The 17,073-nt window shown below is 37.7% G+C and overlaps 3 protein-coding genes across 12 annotated transcripts; all 3 read right to left on the bottom strand.

The window, feature by feature from the left end:
- Nucleotides 1-535: 535 nt before the first annotated feature.
- Nucleotides 536-3,118, bottom strand: LOC113733185 (rop guanine nucleotide exchange factor 3-like). The gene is made up of 7 exons (XM_072076529.1): nt 2,625-3,118; nt 2,425-2,541; nt 2,156-2,310; nt 1,812-1,886; nt 1,406-1,699; nt 951-1,298; nt 536-865 (listed from the first exon to the last, which is right to left on the bottom strand). Exons 1-7 carry the CDS (start codon nt 2,941-2,943, stop codon nt 743-745), a joined length of 1,431 nt encoding a protein of 476 aa, XP_071932630.1. The 5' UTR covers nt 2,944-3,118; the 3' UTR covers nt 536-742.
- A 3,391-nt stretch (nt 3,119-6,509) lies between these two features.
- Nucleotides 6,510-11,723, bottom strand: LOC113733180 (pentatricopeptide repeat-containing protein At4g33990). Of its 10 annotated transcripts, XM_072076519.1 has the most exons (6): nt 11,669-11,723; nt 10,828-10,916; nt 8,418-10,517; nt 7,660-7,738; nt 7,114-7,583; nt 6,510-6,973 (listed from the first exon to the last, which is right to left on the bottom strand). In XM_072076519.1, exon 3 carries the CDS (start codon nt 10,393-10,395, stop codon nt 8,488-8,490), a length of 1,908 nt encoding a protein of 635 aa, XP_071932620.1. In that variant the 5' UTR covers nt 10,396-10,517; nt 10,828-10,916; nt 11,669-11,723; the 3' UTR covers nt 6,510-6,973; nt 7,114-7,583; nt 7,660-7,738; nt 8,418-8,487. The 10 variants fall into 10 exon arrangements, with proteins under 10 accessions (XP_071932620.1, XP_071932619.1, XP_071932621.1 ...); XM_072076518.1 differs by lacking the exon at nt 11,669-11,723 and having other exon boundaries at nt 10,828-10,989; XM_072076520.1 differs by lacking the exons at nt 10,828-10,916; nt 11,669-11,723 and having other exon boundaries at nt 7,114-7,258; nt 7,440-7,583; nt 8,418-10,593.
- Nucleotides 6,800-8,009, bottom strand: LOC140035789 (16 kDa phloem protein 1-like). The gene is made up of 5 exons (XM_072077184.1): nt 7,865-8,009; nt 7,673-7,738; nt 7,440-7,575; nt 7,114-7,258; nt 6,800-6,973 (listed from the first exon to the last, which is right to left on the bottom strand). Exons 1-5 carry the CDS (start codon nt 8,007-8,009, stop codon nt 6,800-6,802), a joined length of 666 nt encoding a protein of 221 aa, XP_071933285.1.
- Nucleotides 11,724-17,073: the final 5,350 nt, after the last annotated feature.

Raw genomic sequence — 17,073 nt, 5'->3', positions numbered from 1 at the left:
GTTCTGGTAATACAGGTTTAGGCTAAGACAGGACTTCAAATGATACTTAATTGAGAGGCAAATACTCTCCACCCTTTATTTTTCTTATAGGGCCAGTTGTGAGGGCTGTAGATTGCTGTCAGTAACATAGTTGATCCACTGTTTTACTGTGGATTATGGAACAAAATCATCTTTTCTTCTGGGTAAAGAGGACAAGGGAAGAAGCAGCTCAACTGCTCAATCTGCTTGGTTGGAGGGTGATACTTAAGAGCAACTTGAATGCTTTTGCTGTAAATTTTTCTCCTCGAATGTCGAATCAAAGAGAGGAACTGCCTTATGGCCTTCACAGAAATAAGCATTGTTCCAATTGGTCCAAGTATCTTAAAAATGGCAATGAACATTTTCATTGTCTTATCCAAATGGTTTTTGCTTCTTTCTGCCATCCTCATTTTAGAGGATATCTAATTAGCTAGCGAGTTCCATTCCCTAAAGTCGTAGCAGTATAATCACAAAATGAAAGTAAATTCTGAAGAGCACAAATCATAGACTGCTGGGATTGGTAATAAATCTTGGGTCATAAATCAGAATCGAGACTGCATTTAAGAGTGATTGACATCTTAGCATTACTAGCTAGTTATTGATGTAATGAACTGATTTTCTCCTATTGTAGCTGTCAGTCAAAAAGATCCTTTCTTGCTGTTTGCAAATGTGCAGCTTGACAGAAACTGAGTTCGGCTTTTGATAACACCCCGTCAATATGATCCTACTGATCTTGGTTTCGTGTAGTTTTGTCCACAAATAGGACATCCTCAATCCAAGCAACGACGTTGAAGGCCAAACCTTCCAATACTCTAGAGTAACTCTCCAGGATAGCTTTCCCTACATCCTGAATGTAAACAAGATCATTATAAAAAACAAGAAACTGGTATAATGTTTTGGGAAGGACAAATGTGGATTTTGGAGATACATACTCTGTTGTGCTGAATCTTGCTTGCGTCCAATGATGTTTGGGAAAGCTCAGGATATCTTTGCTTTAAGCAGAACAACAGACTCTCAGCTCGTTCTGCTAGGATATGATTCTTGTCCGTCCGATCGATATCAGACATGAAGTCTTTAACCAGGTCCCATGATGATTTCGAGTGTGTCATGCTGCATGCTTTACGCCTCCATGTGTACATTGAAGCTTCAATCTTATCTGCGAACTCGAGTGCTTCATGTTCAGAGCCCAGATTAAGGCAGTTCAGAAGCAAGTCAGGTGTAAATTTCTCCCCATTGCACATATAGCGGTACACTGCATCTCCAACAATTGCTCTTCCACTCTGAGTAGGGCATTGATACACAGAAAATACAGTTAGACAGCTGACTTTTATTGTCATATTACCGTTAAAGAATTGCAGTAGCTTCATCTGATTTATAATATGACTACCTTAGGAAGTGATGCCATGTAGGAATCAGGGATCTCCATTTCAGCAAGAATGCTATTATTAAGAGCCTTGGCAGCTTTGTGTATTTGGTTGGCACAATCACGCTTGTGGCGCAGGTGCTTCCTTGACTTCTCAGAGAGGCCACCAGAAGGAACACATGGGACTGGTAGCCACCATTTTTCTTCTTTGCGCTGAGGAGCAGGAATCCTCCTAAATGACCCTGACCGTGACTTTCCTGACATGCTTCCCTGTTCAGCATACCAAAATTCAGTTTCCTCAAAGCTGTCCAATACTTCCTGTCACGCAATATGAATTCAGCTATCAGATTTGACACAAAACAGAAAATTTGGGTCATTTTTCAAAGATCAATGTTGATTATAACAGCAGACAGACAGTAGCAGTCTTTACCAGGAGCAATGCATCAAGTTTTCTCAGTGCAGGAAGGTTGACGCTGATGTCTGACCTCGGTCTACTAGTCATCACCTGAAAGTTGATCATATACCCATCATGTTAATTAATTAAACATGCAAAGAACCATATTGGTTAGCGTAAAAGAGGGGAATCCATAGATGACATTATTGAGGCCAAAGGTCTTGGCCTAATGGTAATGGTAGTGCCAACCTTCAATGCCTATACTAGCCTGGAGGAACAAAGATCATCAGCCCCTGTTCTGCCTAACCTTTGCCCAGTAACCAATACCAAAAATAAATAAATGAAACAAAAAATAAAAACTAAAAGAACAGAGTCGTCACCTCAACAGCAGTCCCATCTTGTAAATCATGTAATGCTGGGACAAATTCTACTATGTGGTCACAGATGGATAAAAAGCAATTCATTTCTCTCTTCCACATCAATTTCTTATCAGGATGTAATGGTTCTAATCGTAGATGTTGACCAAATATAGAAGCTGCACGGTGTAAACAAAATTGAGATACTAGATCAGAAAAATAAAACATGCATCAGAATTGAAGTAATAGAAGTCAATCTGGCCCAACTACAGGAGCGTTTAACATAGCAGTACCATAAAGATTTGTTATGGAATTTGATACTGCCACAGCAGTGCTGACACCTTTCCCACTTCCGGACATGTCTTGGCCTAATAGCAGCTTCGAAAATCTTTCCTTCATCATGTCAAGCTCTACAAGTATTTCGAACGCAGTTAGGAAACTAGGGAAACCAAAAAGAAAAGGGACGGAAAAGAATCAATCTTGCAGAACCCACCTAAATCTTCATTCTCTGTCTCATCATCTGCAGCAGGGTTTTGTTGCTGCATTACTAGTTTTGAAAGCACAGGAGTTTTGGGAGATTTCATTCCTGGCCAACATAAGGGAGAGGGGGTCTCCGAAAAGGTGCTGCTGTTGTCATCTGTAGGTTCAGAGAAGGCTGAGACGTCTGAGTTAGTTCTACAGAAAGAATAGCCACTCTGCAACGAAAAGCTGGTGGCTTCGGTTGACGATGATTGATCATTCTGATCTAAAGAAGATTGTGAAGGTTGATATCCCAGATCACAAGTTTCATCCGAATTGCCCACGCTATCCATTTGATCCCTTGTCTTCCCCCTTTATCTAGACTGCTGCTGCAGATGTCAAGGTTGTAAACTCAATTTCAGGCAAAAGTACTTGAAGAGAGGATGCATTTTTTATGAAACTAAATCTACCGGGAACTGACTTCAAAATGTTAGAATTCTTGAGTTCCAAAACAAAAGCATTTCATATATTGCTTTCCAGAAAAAGAAAAAGCAAAAAAAAAAAAAGAATCTGCTCTGTCTTTTTCTTAGCTGAACTTTGAAATTATTCACTGATCACACTGAACATGCAGCAACTTTCTTGACAAAGTAGCAAGTCATCCAAGGAGACCAAGCATGACTTGGGAGAAACAGAAGCCAACATACTGGTGGTTTAAAAATTCTGAAGATAACGGCTGGAAGAGAAAAAAGCAACGGTAAAACCATTCTTTTATGCTACCTTTAATGGTTTGGCTGATGATTTGAATTTGAAGAATTGATGCTGCTTTGAAAACGATGGCTATAGCTGTTGGCTTTGCTGAGTGAATGCCGTTTTGAAACAGTTCCCTCCCAAGTCCAAAGTCCCAGCCTTTATTTCTTTCCCCCCACCCCACAAACAAAAAAAGAAAAAGAAGAGAAACATCTCATTTACCTCAAGCAAAAAGGCCAATTTCATCAACTTCATTCATGAGAAAATCCAGATACATATATCTGGGTCATTGATGAATATATGTGAAGTCGAGGAATAAATCAAAGTTGTCTCAAACAGCCCAGAAGATTGCTGTTTCTATAGAGTTACCTCTAGTTATAACATGGATGACTCGATAAGGACTCATCCGGAGTTTAAAAATGTAGTACTCATCAGGATTAGGACCTGAACCAAGAGCTCAGGACTACATCACTAATCAAGGGATGTTGGGATATAGTTATATGGTAGATTGAAATAGACTTAAAATGGAGAATATCACACTATTTTATCACCTTATTAGATAGAAGAATGTGGATTATGATAATCCAAATTTTGACGGGCATAATAAATAAAGGCGGCCTGTCAGGGATCATTTGCGGTTGGCCGCCCATAATTAGGTAATGATTAAGGAACAATCAACAAGGAGTTGTGGAGCAGTACTGTATCTGTTAAAGTTTTTATCGACCGTGATTAGGCCCACTGGCTAGACTCCCATGCCTTGTGCTTCTACTGTTAAACATTTCAAGAGGATGTTTAAAATGTAACGATTCTCACTAAACTGTGTTATATATAAGTGGAAACCACATATTCTGCTGTTATCATGTACTCGAGAAACATCAAAATACTTGGACTAATCTGCAAACTTGTTGCAGATTAATGTATGCAAAAGCCAACTACACTTTCACATTTGTGCTACATCGAAGTGCAGAGCAGTAACTAAACCAACAAGACTTCTAACCTTTTATTTTTTTAACGTCAAGACTTCTAACTTTTACTAATCATTTATAAGTCGAATTTGTTAGACCTTTATTGTTCATCACATTTGTTAGATATTGGTTGATAACCAACCCAATTTAACACTTAATGAAATTCAGATCTTAACATGCATGTTCGAACGTATCTGATAATAATAAAAAATAGAACATCTTAATTAATTATGTACATTAGTTAAACACATGTGAATTGCGTAGGCAAAACTTATTCCAAGAAAATAAGTGATAAGTGAATGCGTGTTGCAAATTGGTCGATTCTTGCATTGATTTAGTCCCTTTTCAAACCATTTGTGAGTCTCACTTAGAAGATGCATCTTAACAAGCCTCAAGTAAATTGTTAATGCATTAACCAGAAAATCCTATACTGAATGCTATAACCAAGAAAAGAAACAGAAACCAAAAAAAAAAGAAGCTAATAGTTGTTAGAAGTTTAGCCCATGAATGATGAATCCCTAGTACTGTGCCTGTGGTGGTTAAACACTATCACATGGCTGAGTAAAATCAGATATAGTAATACTAAACACCCATTAGGCAATAATGATGTTTACCCACCAAAAAGAAGAAGAAGAAAAAAAAAAAAGTGTCAAACTGGTCCGTCATGATAGTGGTAGACGTGCATGGCACTTCAACAAATCCGTGGACGTGTGAATTATACGATGCTTATTTTTATACATCCAAATCATTGAGGTCAAATGAATAATGGGTCTTTAGAAGCAAATGCATGCATCTTCTCAAGGACTGCAAATCAAAGCAAGACAGGGGTTGGAGAAAGGAAATGGGGTAACCATATGAAAAGAGGAAGGCAAGAAGAAGAAGAAGAAAGAAATTTAACAAGAAAACTCCTTTTAATTATTTATTGAGATCAAGTCAACTACCCGTTGCTGTTTACGAGGCTTTTCTTTCCCTTTCTTTTGACAGGGGTTGCCACGAAGGAAAATAATATTTGGGTTCTTTTAATTCTCAATGTAAGGTATAAAATACTCATAGAGTTTATCCTTGATCGGATGAATTTAACAAAATATAGAACAAATAGTTAATGAATTTAAATAAATAATTTGATCTCAATGTACGTAGTTAAGGAGATGAACAAAGGGCTAATCATCATAATTAAAGCTTTTAAGGAGATGAACAAAGGGCTAATCATAGTTAAAGCTTTGTTGTTGCAAACGATTCAGAAATTTGACACTTTCAGTCAAGTTCGTTACTTATTTTTTTCTATTTTAAGATCTGAGAGACAGGTAAAATTATCTTGAGAATCACTCATTTTATTTTACAAATATGTTCTGTTAGATATTCTATAATGGTCATATTTCTTTTTTCAGCAATTTTTTCTTCTGAATTTCTTGATTTAGGTTCTAAAGAAAGCGGGAACGGTTCTGAAACTCTTCTAGCTTCAAGACTGGTATAGAGTCCTGACAACGATGTGGGGGTCTCCCATTAGGTTTAGGTGCGTTCCCATTTCTTGGGGGAGGAAGCCCATTATGCTTTCCCGGAATAACCATATGATGGGCCAGTAGCCTTTTACGCCCTCTTCTATATGTTTGCTAACCTTGCAATCTCATCGATCTGGAATCTTACCAGTTACCGGACTTCTGACTTGCTAAATCCCCATTGATTAAGTTATATTTGTTTAATAAGAATTATAATACTGAATTTAAATGTTTGCAAAAATACTATATTTTATCTTTTAAAAAAAATTGCCTTTATTTGTGTGTTTAGAGAGGAAGGAAAATGCGTGTACGTGAAAAAGAGAAAACAATAAAACAATTTAGAAGTGATGCATATTTGTGCGGGAGAATGCGTATTTGTCTGCGCGCGCGTGCGTGTTAAATGGAAAGAATACAAATGTGTTTTTTTGTGCAAGAGCGTGCTATGTGTGTGAGAGTTATAGTAATATATGTAGTCAATTTAGAAAAAAAATTTTCGATTGAAAGTTGTACACAAATTAAGTGGCATTTAACACATTAAGTGGTGAGACAGCAGACATGCTGAATTCAAAGAGTTAATTTTCAGCATTAATTAGAGTTATCCAACAAGGATAACTAAATTTAAGATATTATCGATTGTGAGCTTCTAAACAAAATTTTTTTAAAAAAAAAAAAAAAAAAAAAGAGAAAGGAGTAGACCAAAAAGAGGGAGCATTAGAAACTTCTATTCATTACTAGATTGAATATGCTGCAACACAGTTGACCGAAAGCAAGAAGAACTTGTCCAAGTAATTATGACACTATTTTTCGCAATAATAAACAGACATTTAAAGCATTAGCAAATTTTTTCCCCTCCTGAGGAAAGCATTAGCTGATCTGATTGTTAATGGATCTAAAACATGGACACAAAATCAGATCCTTTAGGAGTTGAGCGTGTATAATTTTCTCCTTGACTTGGCGCATCACATGATTAAGCTGGATTCCAAAGCATGGCAACGCCCTAATTAGTTTCGCTTCTGTTTCTCTCTGGATTTTGACTTCTTAGAGCGAAACAAGAACCTCCACCAGGGATTTCGCCAGAAAGTTGCTATAGAACTGCATATGGAGTGGCCAACTGATCCCTTCCCTCCATTCTCATCCGCTTCACCTTGCCTTCTCTCTATTTGTTGTATTTTAAGCTGAAAAATGTAGCAGTAATAGCAGTACTTAGAGTGAATCCCAGGTGATTCAGGTAGTGCATGCAAATGAAGATAGATAGATACATACATACATATATATATATATATAATACGAGTGAGTGCATGCATGTATTACTTACATTTGCAGCATTTGCAGAGTATTTGAGTCCGATACTTATCTGCCCTTTAAAAGTGTCATCATCAAGAACAACATTGTATGGAGCTGGTTTCACTTCTATGATTCCTTTGTCTTTCCCCTCCACGATTATACCTTTGAGGAAGATACTAAAAGAACAGCAAATTAGCACGTATAATTAACAGGTCACTACATGTGGTATGCAAAATAGGGTGACTTAGCAATACAAATAATTTAGTAGTTTCTGATGGTATAATCATTTTTTCCTCATGGTGCAATATAACACAGAATTTTAGGAAATTGTTTTCCAGGCAGTTGAATTTTCTGTACGTTGTTTGGCCTACAAATGCACCACGTGAGAAAAATTCTTCATCCATGATTTTAAGTTTGAGGTAGATCTCGTCGTCCGTTCCCCGCTCCGGCAATTCAAATGTAAATTTTTCGTTCCAGAAAACTTCTTCATGACCTGCAGCACTGAACTTCTACATCAGGACAAATCAAGAAACATCGTCTCTGTGGAATGGAAGGCTAAAAATCTGGAAAAACCTACCAGAAAATTGTACCTCTAGATGTTTTACTTTGGTGAACTTGATCTCTGCACTCAAGAATTACATAGTAGGTGGGTTTCCCTGTCCAAGAATCATAAGCTCAAAAGGTTCAAAACTCCACTATTGTTGTAAAGCTCAATATTATCAAGAAAAAGAGTTAATCAGAACTATTAAACTTTCATGTTCATGTCTCCTAAAAAAGATTACCTACTATGTTAGTGTGCCTAATGCCTTCAGCACAAACAAGAAGTACCTCAAGTGTTCCTCCCATTACAGAAGAGAAAAAAGAATTGTTCTGCCGTCCCTGCTTCTTATGCAAGGGAGGCTGGACATCAGTCTCTGTTGCATGCATTATGACAATTTATGCTGGGATGTTGAAACTTATTTCGCGTTTCAAGGCTAATTAACGTTCTCCCTCTCTCTATCTCATGCAGAGAATAGATGAATTTATGACATATTGTAGTATTAATTACTAGATGAGTCACATTTCATGTTGAATCAAGATTTAATGAGCAAATAAATTTGTTGGTCAGTTACTTTGCTCCATTGATACACAGTGTGATAAAATTGTCAGAGGAGCTAGCTGTTGGAAATCATAATGGTGGAGGGCTTATAAGTTATGAAGCATTTTGGAAACCGAAATGAATAAACTAAGGGACATTCAAGATTAACTAAGGATAAGATAATTTGTTAAAGATTATTAATGCCAGTTACTAAGGATAAGACGATATGTTAAAAGTTTTTATTGCCAGCTAATAACCTATAATGTATATGTATCCTGTGCAATTCAGAGGTCTGGACTTGATCACCTCCATCAGTATGCATGTGCATTAAATCATACTATGACCGATCTCTTTCTTCAATCCCCTTGAATCCACCAATTCTCTCAACTTTGCTGCCTCTTTCCACCTGCCTTGTTCTGCATATAAGTTCGATAGAAATACATGATAACTGGCATTCTCCGGGTCCAAACTAAAAAGTTGCCTGGCTGCTATTTCTGATACTTCAGAAGATCCACAAGTTTCTCTACAGCCAGCAAGAATTGCTCCCCATATCCGTTTATCAGGATTGATGGGCATCTTCTTCACGAATTCAAAAGCTTCTTCAACGTTCCCTTGACGACTAAGCATATCCACCATGCAGGCATAATGTGCAAGTTTTGGAGTTATGCCAAATTTCTCTCCCATTGCATAAAACCAGCTCCAACCCTCATATTCAAGGCCACAATGGCTACAAGCAGCCAGAAGAGAAATGAAAACCACATCATTGGGTTTTACTCCACAATGCAACATGTTTGAAAAGCAATGAAGAGCCTCCTCTCCCAATCCATTAATCCCATATCCATTGATCATCGAGCTCCAACATACAAGATCTCTGCTATGATTTTCATCAAAAAGAGCCACTCCTTGCCTTGTTCTTCCAACCTTACAATACATGTTGATTAATGCAGATGTCACAAATGCATTCAAGATATATCCAGCCTTTAAGAGATATGCATGTATACTTTCTCCAATTTCCTGAGCTGTCGTGGAGGAGCAAGATTGCAGTAAACTAAGAAAAGTGACCTCATTAGGCTTCTCACCAGCTGATTGCATCTTTCTATACACTTTGAAAGCATCAAAAGGTTGTTCATTTTGGACATAAGCCGCGATCATCGCACTCCAAGCAATAAGATCTTTATTGTCTAGGTAATCAAACAAGGTCTTTGCTGACCCAATTTCCCCAAAGTTAGCATACATTTGAAGAATTGCAGTCATGAGCGATATATCTTCCACGTATCCCATCTTCAGAGCAAGTCCATGTAGTCCAAGTCCAACTTTAATCTCCTCCAACTGTGAAGATGCTACTATTATTACACGAACAGTATTGACATCAACTTCAACACAAGAAGATCGCATCTGCGAGAACAAAATCAAAGTCCTTGCTGGACTTTCATTCGTGATAGATCTGCATATCATACTCCTCCAAGAAACAACATCCTTTGTTTGCATGCTGCTGGAAACTTGCACTGAGTAACTCCAAAGTCTGCACTTTGCGTACATATCGACAAGTGAATTCTGCAGATTAATATGAGAATAGAAGTCTCTTTTAATAGAAAAACCATGAATTTCTTTCCCTAACCACAAAGTACCAAGATTAGCGCATGCGGGAAGCACAGTAACAATGCTCACACGGTTTGGTTGCACACCGCAACTTTGCATTTTTCTAAAAATATTCAAGGCCTCCACATACTCCTCATTCTTTACACACGCCGAAACCATTGCACTCCATAAAATTACATCTTTGTTTGGGGTCAGAGCAAACAGTATCCTAACAGCTCCAATATCCCAACCAGAAGAGTAAGCCCCGAGGAGTCCCGTTACTAAGGGTAGTTCTGAATCACATCCCAATTTTATGGCGAAACCATGAATCATACTAGCCATGTTTTTGGAACCCAATTGACCAATTGCTTGTATAACGCTCAAAACCGTGACAAAATTTGGTTTTTGATCCCTCATAAGCATTGTTTTGAAGAGCCCAATTGCTTGCTCTGGCTGGTTTTCCCTCTCCAAATGGGATATTTGCGCCGTCCACGACACCACATTTTCGTCTTCCACAGAAACATCTAATTCTTGAAGAGAAGAGTGGTTTTGCCATGACAAGTTGTGAAGTAAGGCGCGTGTTGAGGTTCGGAAAAGAGAAATCCTTTTGGGAATTTTCACGAACAGTTCACGTGCATTTCGGAGCGGAGAGCACATATGACACTTCCTTCGGCAACCTTCTCCAGACTAAGAAAGTATCACACGGAGGAGGTCTTTAAAGGTCTAAGCATCGAATTGCCCAGAGAGAGAGATTGCTGTCTGGTGAACGAGAGAGACGCCTGCACAGTGGCGGAGCTAGGAATTAACTTTGGGGGGGCGAGTCTATAGCAATGAAAGTAAAATATATGTACAGAAAAAAATAATTATGTGAACATATATACCACAAGATTAGAAACAACCTTATATAGAATGAAAATTACTTATACGCTTCACATATACAAAAATATTATCATATTTACAAATCTATTTGATTGTGTGGGACATATGAAATTGTGCACGATGAAATATCAAACTCTAATGATTCAAATCTACAAAATTTCTTTGTTTGATGCTTAGGAGAAGAATCACGAAGAGGACAAGGAATTTCACCACTTTCACTTGGTTCTAGACGTCTTTTCTTGAAAAAAGAATCAATTGTCCTGTTGGCCATTACCACTATATTTGCAACAAACAACAACCTGTAATCGAAATAAAATTGATTGAGAAATGCTGATTATGGCCTATAGAGATGTAATAAAAGCAGCAAGAACATTTGCAACCTAAGTAGACATAAGCGACATGCACAAAGTATTATTCAATAATAAAATGCAAATAAATGATAAAAGATCTCCATTAGAGCAGAACAAGTTCTCATTTCAAACATATCTTAAGGAAGTTTTCATAGCTTGTTATTAAATCGGCTGAACTTGAACAACTAACACCTACTTGAGCTCATCAACTACTGTTCTGTAATCCGAATAATAATCAATAACTATCCATGCCAGTAAAAGTTTCTATAGTCTAAACAAGCATTACTTTAAAGTATAAACGGAAACAAAGATAGACAATTCTAGAGGAACAAATATTCAGGAGGTCTTACTGCCTGCTGTCTAGAAAACCATGATAAATAAAGCAATGATAAAATATAATCAGTAAAATGACAAGCAGAAAACTAAAACTCAATGCGACAAGTTATTTGCCCAATAAAACTCAATGCTACAAGTACGAAAAATAATACAAGTCCCTCTCGAGCAATTCATCAAACAACTAGCGGGCGAACTTTTTACACCCACATTTCACTAAATAAATGCAATGTCAAACTAACCTGGTCAATTTAAGCAACCAATGTCTAATTCATTAACCTGCTCTGATGATACAATAATATGAAACAACCCCTTTACTTCCTGAAAAAAAAAAAGACAGGTTCAGCAAATGCTAAAAGAAAAATTACCTAGACGGCTAGACCATGCAAAATGCAATGGTACAATCCTTAGCCAGCGGGACAGGAGAAAGCTCTTCAAGGCTCAAGCCTTTGACGTTTCTATTTTCTACTTTGACGTTTCTACTTAGGAAGAAGAATTGTAGCAATCAATTGCCACGTTAACTAACTGACCATCTTTTCTTTGCACTTCATAGTTCATACGCTAAGTGTGACAGCCCCACCTCTCCCTAAGGCAAACCAGAAGGTTCGGCGGGCCGCCTGCCCAACTCTCGCCGGGACTCAATTGATCACTTCAAGCAACTACCGGAATAACCATAAGAATAACATAATAACGATCCAAAACCTAAACAAAACTTATCTACATTACTATCTCAAGAGGAAGTACAACCGTCGAATATACACAGGTTCCCAATTCACCATACAACCAACCCGCGCCAAGCACTAGGGTGAGAACCATTACAAAAATAAAAAACTAGACCAAGCTAGTATGCCAAGATCCCGTCCTTGCGCGTCTTCCCCTGCTAAGGAAAACAAAACTAAAGGGGTAAGCTATATGCTTAGTAAGTAAACAGGGGCAAAAGCGTAAATTTCACGTAACAACAGTGACATAATAAGAGTAAAGCAAAAGTAGAAAAATAACATCACATAATAAGGATATAGGTGCCTCCAAAGCCAATTCATATGCCATGCGTGATCTCCTGCCGACACTCCGTCGACCACACTTAATGGTCCGTAGAACTTCACTTGTACACCCACCGACACCTTATCACCCTCACTGGCCAGTCACCTCACAAACTTGCCCGGGCGAACGAAATCACAAACTTGAGCTTGAGTCACAAGCTCGGGTCACAAACTTGGTCCACATACTCGGTGAACCGAATTCACAAACTTGGTGACCTCCAACCAGGTTGGACTGACTTCGACCAAGCCCTAACCGGCTCGAATAGTCCATCTAGGTCAAGAGCTCGCCCCAAACTCACAAACTTCACAAAATTATTCAAAATCACCCCGAGCCACAAGCTCAAGGGTTTTAGTTCCAAAATGATTCACATACATATGTCATGTACAAATATGAGCGTAAATTCGGGTTTAGAGCGAGTGCGATAAAGTACACCCTCGCCTAAGTACCCTCTTCATACATGTCGAAACACATAAGCAACTAATACATAAAAGCGGCCTGAATACTTACACAACGAACAAAAGGGCAAAATACGAAATTCGTGCCGCGAGGAGTAGCTAGTAGGCCCCACCGGCTCCACCTAACTCACCAACGTCTGAAATAGAAGATTGTGTCACAATATATCACAAACAGCTACTAACATACTTAAAACAAGCAAAACGGCAAAATCGGCACACGCAAGTGCGGAAACGGTAAAATGGGGCACGCGCGCGCGCGGACGGCAAACGGGACGGCCAAATCTGCCACCTCAAACTGTTTTGGTCAAAAGTTAGGCTAGGAGTGTCGGATCAAGGTGGGTGAGACACCGTTTCGAAGCTAAGAGGAAGAGCTACAACTTTAATTTAGACATCTCAACCCAGATCTCAATCGGTATAGGTAAAAAATGCACGAAATAGTGCCAGCTGTTTCATTACGGGTTACCAAACAGGCCCTGTTTACAAGGCCGTAACTCACGGCTCAGAAATCGAAATCAATAAATTCCAGAGGCGTTAGAAAGCTGAGACATAAGGCTAAAACTTTGATGTTTTGGCCAAGACCTGAATCCACTCAAAACAGAACGAAAATCGAGTGCCAAAGTACCCGTCAGAACTGTCCAGATACAAGGCAGTTCTGATGATCGCTTTTATTTCGGTCATAACAGGAGCTACGGAACTTGGATTTTGACGTACTTTATACCATTTCGAAGCTGAGACCAAGATCTAAATTTCATATGAAGGGATCAGCACCCAGTTCGTACATGATCAACACGGAAAAACCCACGATCAGAAACTAAAATTCAAAACGTACACAAACTAATGTCTAAAACAGGCCTGAGGGTTTGGTCCATAACTCAGGATACTCTAATCCGTTTGACCTGAGATTTTACAGGTAGATTCAGGACTTAAGAGGCTACAATGTTGAAGAAGGCCACTCAACCCAATTTCGAGTGTAATTACGTCAAAAATGTAACATATTATACCAGAATCTCATAACAGGTTCACAAACCGTATTCTAGTGCAAACATCATAAAACAGCCTATATAAGTCCAAATCCAGAAATTCTAAAGCCACATGAAAGCTTAGAAACAGGGCTACATTTCATCAGAAGACCTCAATAACCAGTTCGGAAGCATTCCTAACCAAAATCACTAATTACAGGTGCAGTTCTTACATTCGGATAAAACCAGGACAGCAAGGGTAATTTCGACTTTTCTCACTCTACGCTACTCCGATTGACCTGAAATTTTGCAGGCACCTCTAAAATAACATTCCCTACTACTTTCATGTTTTAAGCCAAGGCCAATTCAGCCTCTATCTAGGACCAAAATTTTCGGACAGAATGAAGAACCAAGGAATCCTAATTTTCCAGATTTCTTCCAAAACAGAAATTACTTGCAATCTTCCACTTTTTCCACCCTCTAGAATCATTATATACCATTTCCAATCATCATATATAGCCACACCATCATGTTCATATTAAAACAGAAAAAATCTCCAAAAATAATAAAACCTCATCATTTCAACCACAAATCAAGAAATAACCCATAAATTTGCATCTCATACAACCACTAAGCATGATTTAAGCATCAAGTAAGGGAGGAGGGTGGTTCTTCATGACTTACCTTTAAAACAAGAGAGAGAGAGCTATAGATCCTCCTAGTTTTTCCAATCACTCCACCAATCAACTTACTAACACTAATTGAAGAGGTTTTATGGAGTAAGTTCAAGTTTCAATGGTTGGTTTTGATGATTTGGAGCAAAATGGAAGCAAAACTTGAAGAGTTTCTTCCTTTCTTTTTGAGAGAGAGAGCAGGCCAAGCTTGAAGAAAAATGGAAGATATTTGGTAAATTTTTGGTTTTATTTAGTAATTGGTAAAAGGTTGAATAGTGGTCTTATGTAAGAAACAATACTATGGTGACACTTGTCACCTCATTTAATGACTTGCCTAACTTTTTTCTCTCTCTTCCACCTATCCACTTGATACCTCTAAATATCTCATAACACCCGGTATATTAAACCCAGTATCCGAAACTTAACCTAATCGGCCGAATTTTACCGAACTTTCCGCACTAGTGGGTCCCACATCCGATATACGTTCTTAATTTCTCAAAAACTAACCGATACTAGAAAAATCATCTAAAAACTATTTTTACTCAATAAAAATTATCTGGGGGAATTTTCTAATAAAGAAAATGTAGAAAAAAAATGGGCGATTAAATAGAATAAACCCTAGAAAATTAAAAAAAATTCTTGGGTTCTCGCACTCATTCTTTCGGGGCGTCACACTAAGAAAATAATTCTCTGTTATTTGGACTTTCAAATATTATTATTTGGGCCCGTGGGGGGGCAAAGTGAATTTTTGATTAATTTTTGGGGGGGCAAAACATAATAATAAAAATTTTTTTACTTACAAATTTTTTTTTTAAACAATTGGAGGTGAGCGGTTGCCCCCCCGGCCCCCCCTTCCCTCCGCCCCAGAGCCTGCAGCCTCGCAGTCCTTTGAATTCAAGGTCATTAAAACCACCCAATCAGCAAAAATTTTATTTTTTAGATTCTTTTCCTTTTTTTTTTGCCTTTTTGGGGGCTTTTTTTCCCCTTTAATTGTAAGTATTAATTACATTTAGCCCTGAGATAGTTTTGGATTTGGACTAAAAACTACTACATGGCCCCCAAATTCTTTCCAACCTACAAAATAACCCCCTTAACAACCAACCTATCCACCAATTGCCAAGACTAGGCAAATAATAGTTTTTTTCATGGCCATGTTCGAAAAGCTATTTTTCTTAAAAATGTTTATATTTTTTATGAACATATTTTTTAATTATTTTTTACCCTATATGCATCAAATCGTTGCAGTATATTTTTTGTTAAAAATGATTCCTTTTCCTCTTGGAGAGTTGGAGATAGGGCTGCAAACGAGCCGAGTCGAGTCGAGTTTTGAGCTAATCGAGTCGAGTTTCGACTAAATTTTACCAAACTCGAGCTCGAGCTCGACGAGCCAGCAATTTTCGAGCTCGTGCTCGACTCGAATCAAGTCGAGCCGAGCTCGAGCTCGAAAAAAATAAAAAAATAATTATTTTATTTTTTAAAAAATAAATAAATAAATATTTTTTTCTTAATAAATAATAAAATATTAAGGATATATACGTAATTTTACTATGAAAATAAAAAATAAAAAATATATATATATAATATACATAATTTTATTATTAAATAAAAAAAAAAAAATATATATATATATATATATATATATATATATACTCAATCTCGCGAGCCGGCTCGCGAACTAACGAGGAGTTCGAGCTCGAGTTTGACTCGAGCCGGCTCGAGCTCGACTCGAGCTCGATTAATATCGAGTTCGACTCTAGCTTGACTCGCGAGCGGCTCGATTCGTTTGCAGCCCTAGTTGGAGATGATGTTACAGAAAGATATATAAAACCCTTTCAAGTTTTAATCTAACTACAGATTACAAACTACTACTTTATCAGCAAAAAAAAAAATTATATATATAACTATGCACACATCACTGAGGTGGATATGCCATGAGCCTATCTATCTAAGGTGGAAATATACAAGTACTCTAATAGTATAATTACTTAAATCTCCTTTGGAGAATATCATAACTTTAATGTAGTCTTTTCATTAGCTAGAATGTAAGAATAGTTGATGTTGAAACAAAAGAGAAACAAAGAAAGAGACTAACGTGTGTTGACACATGTTGAGAGGGGATATGCAATTGTCAGTTAGTGGAATGTCTTTTTATTGGTAAAAAAGTGGAGGCTGCAATGATCAAGAACATTTTAGTGTGCACCTAGCTAAGCAGTACGTTTTGGATTAAAAATTAGAAACTCATTTGTCAGGAGTAATTCTGTATAATTTGGTCCACCTATATCATTCTCCTTTTGTTCTTTCTTTTTTGAACTACAATTATGATATTCTTGACTTGAGAATTGACGGCAGAAATCTTGGCATCCGCTGTGTGAAAGGCGGCTGTCTCATTTTCCACAATAATGACTACAATTATCAACCCAGCATCGCAGTAATCAGCAATGGTTTTGAAGTTTTTACCTAATAAGATTGTCTGAGGAACTAACTTGTCATCGCTGTAAATAACTACACTTCCAAATTAAACAGGCTTTGATGAACTGCAACAAGATATGAACTCATTTGGTCTAGTTCCCTTTTGCACGAGGTGATGGTTCATCTTGGCGAGGGAGGTGCTAGCAAGGACTTCTATGGAGAATTGTACACAATC

Source organism: Coffea arabica, chromosome 2c (assembly GCF_036785885.1).
Source record: "Coffea arabica cultivar ET-39 chromosome 2c, Coffea Arabica ET-39 HiFi, whole genome shotgun sequence".
NCBI classification, from domain to species: domain Eukaryota; kingdom Viridiplantae; phylum Streptophyta; class Magnoliopsida; order Gentianales; family Rubiaceae; genus Coffea; species Coffea arabica.
Note: the sequence above shows the minus strand (reverse complement) of the source record. Positions and strands in the feature narration are given on the sequence as shown.